Source organism: Scardinius erythrophthalmus (genome assembly GCF_964197995.2).
Source record: "Scardinius erythrophthalmus genome assembly, contig: HAP1_SCAFFOLD_549, whole genome shotgun sequence".
In the NCBI taxonomy this organism is placed as follows: Eukaryota; Metazoa; Chordata; class Actinopteri; order Cypriniformes; family Leuciscidae; genus Scardinius; species Scardinius erythrophthalmus.
The window spans coordinates 21,497-31,018 of NW_028296070.1; the positions used below are offsets into that span (position 1 = coordinate 21,497).

General features: G+C 33.4%; 1 protein-coding gene across 1 annotated transcript; it reads right to left on the bottom strand.

The window, feature by feature from the left end:
- Positions 1 to 956: 956 nt before the first annotated feature.
- Positions 957 to 9,474, bottom strand: LOC308686631 (desmoglein-2.1-like; the record flags this gene model as incomplete). The annotated part of the gene is made up of 6 exons (XM_081395070.1): positions 957 to 2,742; positions 2,942 to 3,214; positions 3,328 to 3,455; positions 3,539 to 3,778; positions 8,551 to 8,772; positions 9,332 to 9,474. Coding segments are annotated over 6 exons (2,044 nt in total), but the record flags the coding sequence as incomplete, so codon positions are not given.
- Positions 9,475 to 9,522: the final 48 nt, after the last annotated feature.

The window sequence follows — 9,522 nt, forward strand, 5'->3', positions numbered from 1 at the left end:
GGCCCTAAAGGTATTTTAGGGCCCTGAAGAAGTTTTGACATGCTCTGACATTTGTGCTTTTTTCGGTTGCTTAAAAACATATTAATGGTATAAGAAAGTCTTCCAATGGTTTGGAAAAGATGGCCACAAGAGAGTAGTATCTATGTTATCTGAACAGAGAGCAGTGGACTTGCCTCAGATATTCTTTGATATCAACGTCACATTAAAATACCATGTGATTACTTTTCTGATGGATAACTTTTTTTTTTTATTCACTCATTCAGTCAAACTGACAGATACAGAATATTTGTAGCACAGCCTTATTAATTTGATATGATTTGTTTCAGTTCTTTTGAGTGGCAGTTCCCAAAACCAGCACCCATATTTTAAAACGATTGTTCGGAAAAATGTGGATATTTCAAGTTGTCTCTGTGTCCATATGTTGTTCCTGCCAAATGAAACAAAACTGGCCAACTGAATTCTCTGAGACCAAACTTGTACAGTTCAGTTTTGCTGCAGGAATGTTTTGGTTGACATTTGCCCACGGACAGATATAACATTACACTGGATGACATAAAAATGACGGTTTATTGTATTTTGGTAGTCTTTTACAGTCAAACATATCAAACATTTATAAAAATTACCATTAAAAAAAAAAAAGTTCTAAACAGCCTTATGCTGCTTTACAATATATTTTATTGACCCCTGAAAAATGTTCCACTGTCGAAACCACTTCCATATTTTCCCATTACTATGTAGCTATGAGTCCATTTCTGGGAAAGTTGTAACCCACTGCCCATTTTTGGGTAGCAAACCAGAGCTGTCAATAGAAAAATCCCAGCACCGCAACTGTAGTATATATATATATATATATTACTTTTTTAGCATTTAATTCCTACTATTGCTCAAAGGAAATGTGCTTCAGTTATTGTATAGCTAAATACAAATGTTTTGAAATTTTTTTTTTTTTTTTTTTTACAAATATATGACTCTTTTACATAGCATTCATTTCATACACATATGCATTATTGCTTGGAATGTGTGTTTGGTCTTTGTATTTAAATGCACTGCAAATGAAAACCACAAGCTTCTAAACTAGCTTCTTTTTGTTTACAAGTGACTAAAAGTGGAATGAAGAATATTGTAAAAATGCAAACATACTCTGATCTATCCTATAAACACCTTCCCAAAACATACAATGTAGTTCACCTGATGCCAAAAGTGATTTATTAATCGTCTTTTCCAGCTCTGTAAATTTCAGGATACTAAAAAAAATCTGCCCTTCTGGCTTGGCTGATTTCTGCATTTAATAGGTGTTTCCTGTACATCTGCTCATTACTAAAATAGTTTTGAGCTGAATTTGAATAAACTGCACTGGAATGGCCTCAGGGCAACCAGAACTGCATAGTATTGGCAAATAATAGTCTTTACAGAACACACACACTGAATGCAAACATGCAGTAACATGTCACAAATATGCAACAAAAGAAGGGAGGGAAAATTCATGTATAATGCACAACAAATACAAAGAATTAAACTCAAGGGCATTAAAACCAGTTTTTCAAGCATTAATTTGCATATTCTCCATGACCTAACATGTTGACAACATGATACTCTAATGATTTGCATGCATGAGCTAAAAAATTGCTTTTCAAGACTTTTTACGGCTTTCTAAACCCTCTAACACTTTCACAACTGTACACGTACTGTATGAGTGTTGCACTGTTACTTGATACTTTGTGTTGTCATAACCTTTCTCTCCTGGACAACAACTTTATGCGATGATGGATTTTGGTTAATCTGGACAGATGACCCACCGATTCCAGCGTTACCAATGATGGACTCTGTGGTGGACACCATGCCCCTTTGAAGACTCCCCTGGAGCGTACCTGATCCCCCTTTATTCTCCATATAATAGACATTTTGAGATCCACCATGAGTGGAAACACCTTTTTTGAGGGACCCCTGAATCACCTGGCCCCCTTGTCCTTCCACGACCATCAGGCCCTGAGATCCAGCAAGTGTCCCCTGAAGGACTTGACCGCTTGAGGCTCCCCCATCCACCAAAAACAATTGTGATCCAGACATATTACTTGTGTGCAGCATTCCGGTGTTGAGAGCCTGAGCAGAACCACCCCTGTCCAAAAGCACCATTCTCTCACCACGATTCAGGGTATTCGCCGCTATATTGGTGCCCTGGACTACAACCCCCTCGGCTACTGGGCCACTGTTCAGCACGTACATGTTCTGTCCGACTCCCATGGTGGGCCTTTCAGTGAGCAGTACAGTGCTGGGCTGTGGCTCGACCATGTAGTACATTTGCTGCGGTTGCACCACGTAGGTTGGAGCCGGCTGGACACTCGTAATCACTGTGGGCCGGTTGTCTGTGACAAGCACGTTCTCCACAAGACAAGATGATGTCGCAGCCATGTTGGAAGTTATATTCATTGAATTTGTAGATAGATCTCTGTTAGTGGCTATATTCCCTGTATTTATAACATTGGTTGTTGTAGATGCCACCTCGGTACGGTCCACGACGGGTTTAGGAGCGGGAGGAAGAGGAGCGGGGACCTCAGTCTTTCTACCTCCGCATATTTCAGCGAGTGTGGTGAACTTTGGCCCCAGGTCATTCAGAAACTCTAGGTCATTGTTATCTTCGAGTATGCTGCAGCAGCCAACAGAACCAACAGGGGAGCCCTTCCCCTCATAACCATACACCATGGGTTCATTCTTAGCAAATCCATCCTCAAATCCTCGGCTTTTCTGTAACACACATAGAGCAATTCATATATGTGATCCACATAGATCAGACAGACAGACAGACAGACAGACAGACAGACAGACAGACAGACAGACAGACAGACAGACAGACAGATAGATAGATAGATAGATAGATAGATAGATAGATAGATAGATAAACACGTATATTGATTGTTTACATTATCCAGTAGGTATATTTTACCTGTGAATAGTATTCACCCAGGAACGCTTCTGACACGGCCATATCGTCAAAATCTCCAGCCACTTCTCTACTCAAAAGGGTCTCATTTCTCCTAATCGAGTCCATGTAGCCCATACCCATTTCATTGTAGCCACGACCACCAGATATAGAATTGGAATCCATGTAGCCTACTGCTGTTCCACCTGAACGACCACCTGAAAACTGCATAGCACCCACACCTTTGGATATAAACCCAATCATCGGACCATCAATATTGTCAGGTACGGGAACATCCTGTCAGAGACAAAATGGTTTGATTTATTTAGCTTTGTGACAAAAATAGCATCTCAATCCTGATAAAATATCACACCTGTTATGTAATTCAATAAGAAGTTCAAATTTCTTACCCTGTCCTCTCCCTGGCCCTCAGTATGGTAAGAGATGAGATGCTCTTTAGTGTCATAGGGCATGTCTGTAAAAGCTCCTGCCATCCCAGCAGCTCCACACTGACAGAGCAGCAACAGGAGTGGGATGACTGTAATAGCGGAGAAATACAGCATTTATTTCAGCACCATAATAACTATAAATTATAATCTCTCTGTGAACTTGGTTACTTACGCAATAATGCAAGCAAACCAAGGAAGAGCAGGCCAATTCCAGCAGCTCCAAACGTTGACCCCTTCTTAAGCATTCCTGTTCCAGTTCGGTCACAACCCCCCTGGGTTGTACAGGTGCACACTTTCACCACTATTTTCTGAGGTTCTGGACATCCCAACCCCTGCTGGTCCTTAACATCCACCGTCAGCTCATGTTCTCCCGGCCACAGCTTTTCATGGGTCCTGAAGATGGAAGTGGTATCTGATGAGGAGAAGAACAGCAGATCTCAAACACAGAGTCAGTAATAACATCCCGATTAATGACAAGTACTTAATATGTTTGACTTCTTACAACACAAAATACCTAAAACAGTTAAGACTATTTGTTAGAAATACTGTAGTTAAATACCTAAAAAACATTTAGACAAAGACCCCACAGTGGCGATAGATAGATAGATAGATAGATAGATAGATACCCAGGTGAAAATAAAGTGTACTTGAGTGCACTAAAAAAAACACTTAAATACAAGAAAGTACATTTGTAGTACATTCCTATTTTTTGTGCTAAAGAAAAGTTTAAAAATTATACACTATAAATACACTAATTAAAAGTATATTTTTACTTAAGTAGTACTTAAGTGTAATTGCAAAAGTATACTAAATAACATTGATATTTTAAATGTATTTTTAGTGCATAAGAAAAAAGATATACTATTGAAAAAATACACAGAAGTGTTTTATTAGTGTATTTCTTACAAGTAAATTTTTAACACATTAAAAATAGTTCATTGTTAGTGCACTTTTAGAAAGCTATTATAAGTTTAAATTAAATTGATTTTACTTAAAATATATTCAAAATGTAATAGTCAAAAATTAAATTTTCCCAAAAGTAGTATTTAAGTACACTTTATAAAAATAAACTAAATATTACTAATTCTTTAAATTGATTTTAAGTGTATAAGGTACTCCCAGGTGAAAAAGACATAGTATTAAATGTATTAAAAATATACTTGAAATACAAATAGTATAATACATTTGTATTACCAACATGCTTATTTGAAGTGCATAAAAAATACATTGAATTGTATTTTAATATATTTCTAAAAAGTATACTAGAAATACATTGGTAATAAATATATGCTTAATTATACTTTAAATAATTATGCTAAACACAAGCATAATTTTAATATATTTCTAACAAATGCACTACAAGTACATTGGTAATAAATATATGATTAATTATACTTTCAATAAATATGCTAAACACAGGCATACTTTTAATATATTTCTAATAAAAAGCACTACAAGTACATTGTTAATAAATATGCTTAGTTAAATTTTTAAGAAATATGCTAACACAATCTACCATTTGTGTGAAGTTTTAGTGTATTTAAAGAAAACATACTTATGTTGCTCTTAATTAAAGTACATTTGTGTAACTTGTGTAAGAACATAGCTAAATCTAAAATATTAAAATGGTTAATCTAAAATATAAAAAGCTTTTAATGTGTTTAAAGTACTTTAAACACTTAGGCCTACTGCAATATATTTGTAATATTTATCATTTTACCATTTTAATATTTTAGATTTTTTTGTATAATGTACCAACTTCTAATGTATTATAAACATTTGTCAACTATTATTGAGCATTGCAATAAGCACTTAAAATGAATGTTGTTCACTTTTACTTGTTTGTAGGCTACTTGTAAAGGGCTGTTGTCCATTACATGATATGTTTTTACTACTGAAATTCCCACATGGATATCAACATCATATTATTTTAAATGCATCAGATACATTTTCCAAATATGTTTAAATGTTGTCCAAAAATATGTTGTACTTGTTTGAATTTGAAAAACGCTAATAACACACGTGACTAATCCTGATTGGTTCCAGCTGTTGAACGTCTGTGATTGGTTCTGGTGTAATTATGAGCTCACACCTCACTCAGAGCTTGCTGATGGCTGTGCGTTCATTGAATGTGATTATATTTCGGCGTCGCGTCGCGTGTAGTTAGGACACGGTGTAATAATTCAGACATAGAAGTCTAAATTCAAACTAGAGCGATCGTGTTTCTTTAGAGGACTTGGAGGAAACCACGCGATTCATATGGATTAGGTGAGTTTTTTTGCGATTAACCTTTTCAAACGTGAAGGTTTCATTAGTCTACGATATTTCAGTTTTTATTTCTAAGATTAACGGAATTCTTAAATGTTTTGCAACTAATGAGTGATCATGACAGTATTTAGATTTTTTTTCTAACGTTAATAGAAAAAGTAACTGTTAGTGTTGTTTTTATTTTTTCCAAGTCGAATCTCGAAGAGATGAAGATACTGCTATCAGAAGTTACTGGTAAGTTTTAGTTGCTGTTTGCATAAATAAATAGCTCACTGTTTAGTTTAATTTGTGTTCATTCATGTAAAAATCTATTTAATTGTTTTTTTGGGACAGCTGCAAGTCACTTGTCATGGCTTACAATATTTTGCACTACTTCTAATTTCCTTAACTCTTTGAAGAGTTTGAGAGTTTGTGTTTCTGCACATAACTTTTTTTTTTTGCTCTCAAAGTCAAAGGGGGCTGACTAAAACAAGATTAGCATTTGTTGTACATTTTAATTATTATTCTTGTTGGCTGCGTATACTTTTTCAGTTAAACGGTTAGCCTAAATTGCCCTTTTTTGCTGTGATACAGTGACATATGTAGACTTAACAGTTGTTCAAGAGCTATTTTATTAACTCCTTTTCTTAATAAACATGTTATATTAAATGTCTACTGTTAAAATATATGAACTAAGCATTACATGCTATGTTAAAGAATTCCATTTTTACTAGGTGAAAAAGACTTACTATTAAATGTAATAAATATGTACTTAAGTATGTTTTTAGTACAAAACAAATATACTTTAATGCATTTATAATACATTTAACAGTATGTCTTTTTCACCTTGTATGTACAACAGAGGGAAATGTCAAAACGTCATACTGTGTTGTAATAAAAAGCGTCTAGGTTACGACCTCTGTTCCCTGAGAACAGGGAATGAGACACTGCATTGATGATGCTATGGGGAACACCCTCCATGTGAACCGGTGTTTGAAAAGCTGTACAATCTCGGCAATAGAATTTGACTGGCGACAGCCTATGACACGACTAGTGCGACTCAGAAGAATTAAAGAGGCGCCTAGAGAACATTGTTCCCCAATAGCATCATCGAAGCAGTGCAAGTTCCCTTTTGAAAGGGAAGAGTTACTTTTTTAACAGAGGTTAATTTTGCTTTAATATAAAAATAAACTCCTCTTTTTCCCCTTTCACAGACACTGTGATCAGACAATTTCCTACACGTCTGAGGTGCGAGCACTGATTCGAAGGAAATGCAACAATAAGGCAAACTCAAAGACCAATCAGTAACAGTACTGTAACTGTTTGCAGCTATTAATGATTGCACTTTATTGACTAGTTAGGTTTATTGAAGTTATTTTTTTTGTTGTTGTTTATAATACCTCTGCAGATCACTGTATTTTGTTAATGTATTTTTTTTACAGTTTACATATGCTGCTGTACTGGTGTACACTGGGTAATACATTAAAGTTTACTAGCTTTCAAAGTGTGTTTTATACAATTTTTTTATGTGTGTTTTAATACACCATTAACATATTTAATTGTTTTATAAAGGTACTGTTCACAGTATTAAAACATATTTGAAATGATTTACTATATAAAAAAATGTGAGCAATACATAAATATGATTTGTATATATTATATATTCTTAAATTTTAAATAATTTAAGTGTATTTAAAATGCAATAAAGATGGGTTCAATTGTACTAAAAGGGGTAACAAAATAAAATAAATTAAAGCCTAAATAGTATGTTAAAAGCGTATTTTAGTTCATCTTCAGTGTGTCTCAAAATAGCACAATTGAGTACACTAAGATGATCTTAAGTTTATATTAAGCAGTACTAAAGGTAAGCTTTTAGTATATTAAGTGCAAAATAAGTATGTCGAAAATAGAGCACTTTAAGTACATTATGGAAGTGTATTATGGAAGTGTAATAAAATGTATTTTAGTGCACTTTTTTTAATCTAGGAATACATTATAAGTATAATTTGTATATAATTACAAATTATTATTATTATAATTTAAATAGTTTATTATTGTATTTAAAGATGGTTTCAATTATACTAAAACTGGTAACGAAATACATTTGTTGAAAATATGAAATAGTATATTAAAAATACACTTCAGTTTATCTTCAGTGTGTCTCAAAATAGCACAATTGAGTACACTAAGATGATCTTAAGTTTATATTAAGCAGTACTAAAGGTAAGCTTTTAGTATATTAAGTGCAAAATAAGTGTGTTGAAAATAGAGCACTTTAAGTACATTATGGAAGTGTATTATGGAAGTGTAATAAAATGTATTTTAGTGCACTTTTTTAATCTAGGAATACATTCTAAGTATAATTTGTATATAATTTAATATTATTATTATTATAATTTAAATAGTTTATTATTGTATTTAAAGATGATTTCAATTATACTTAAAGTGGTAACAAAATACATTTTTTAAAAATATGAAATAGTATATTAAAAATACACTTAAATTCATCTTCAGTGTGTCTCAAAAAAGCACAATTGAGTACACTAAGATGATTTTAAGTTTATATTAAGCAGTACTAAAGATGAGCTTTTAGTATATTAAGTGCAAAATAAGTGTGTCGAAAATAGAGCACTTTAAGTACATTATGAAAGTGTATTATGGAAGTGTACTAAGTGCACTTAAATAAAATGTATTTTAGTGCACTTTTTTTTCACCTGGGTAGATAGATAGATAGATAGATAGATAGATAGATAGATAGATAGATAGATAGATAGATAGATAGATAGATAGATAGATAGATAGATAGATAGATAGATAGATAGATAGATAGATAGATAGATAGATAGATAGATAGATAGATAGATAGATAGATAGATAGATAGATAGATAGATAGATAGATAGATAGATAGATAGATAGATAGATAGATGATGTGTACCATTTAAATGCTCAATTGTCCATTTCCCCTTAGTTCCTTCTGGGACAACATTGAAGGTGAATGGAGCTCCATTGGGTGGTGCATCATCATCCACTGCAGTGACTAAGACCGCATCCTTATCAGTACAAAGTGTCTGGACATTGCTTGTCAAAGTGGGGCAGTGGTCATTAAAATCCTCTACCTGGATGGCAATGGTACCTGTTGCCGTCTTAGCAGGCAAGTCTATAAGAGACAAAAAAAAACAAAAACATCTTTTTAAAAACAATTATATATTTATATAGACATTATAAAAATAAGATAAATAATAATAAACAAATATAAATAACTGTTGTCGAGAAAGAACAACTGTGTTTTAAAAAATGACAAAACATTTAAAAAAAAAGAAAAATATAGCACAAAAATTAGAGAATATACAGTAAATTGCTATATTAAATGAAATATAAAGTAATGTTAATTGGTATTTTACAATATAACTTGCAGATGGTTACAGTACTTCCAAACATCACTGACTCAGTAACTATTGCTGATAAATGTGAAGATGCTGCCATCTTCAGGACATGTTATGTATCTGCAATATCATGTGGTCATTATATTAAACAATATGCCACACTGGAAGTGTGATTTGTCAATAAGTTATTGAAGTATACTATCATATATTTTTGCAACAGTTCAAAAATACTTTTTATTTAATAGGCTAAATACTAAAACATTAGAACAGCTGGAAAATCCACATCCTTATAAAACAAAGATTAAAAAGTTTTCTCCTTTCTCTGGAACTTGCCTTGAGTTACGCAGTAAATGGTGCCGTAGTAGGTGCCGTTAACTAGATACTTGGACTCGCGGTCAGGAGCCTTGTTCATTCGAATGGCCCCTGTAGTCTCATCGATGCTCAGCCAGTTATCTGGGTCAGATGCTTTAATATACCTATAGGAAAAGTGAACATAGTTCAGGCTCATTTATCATTGATTTAAA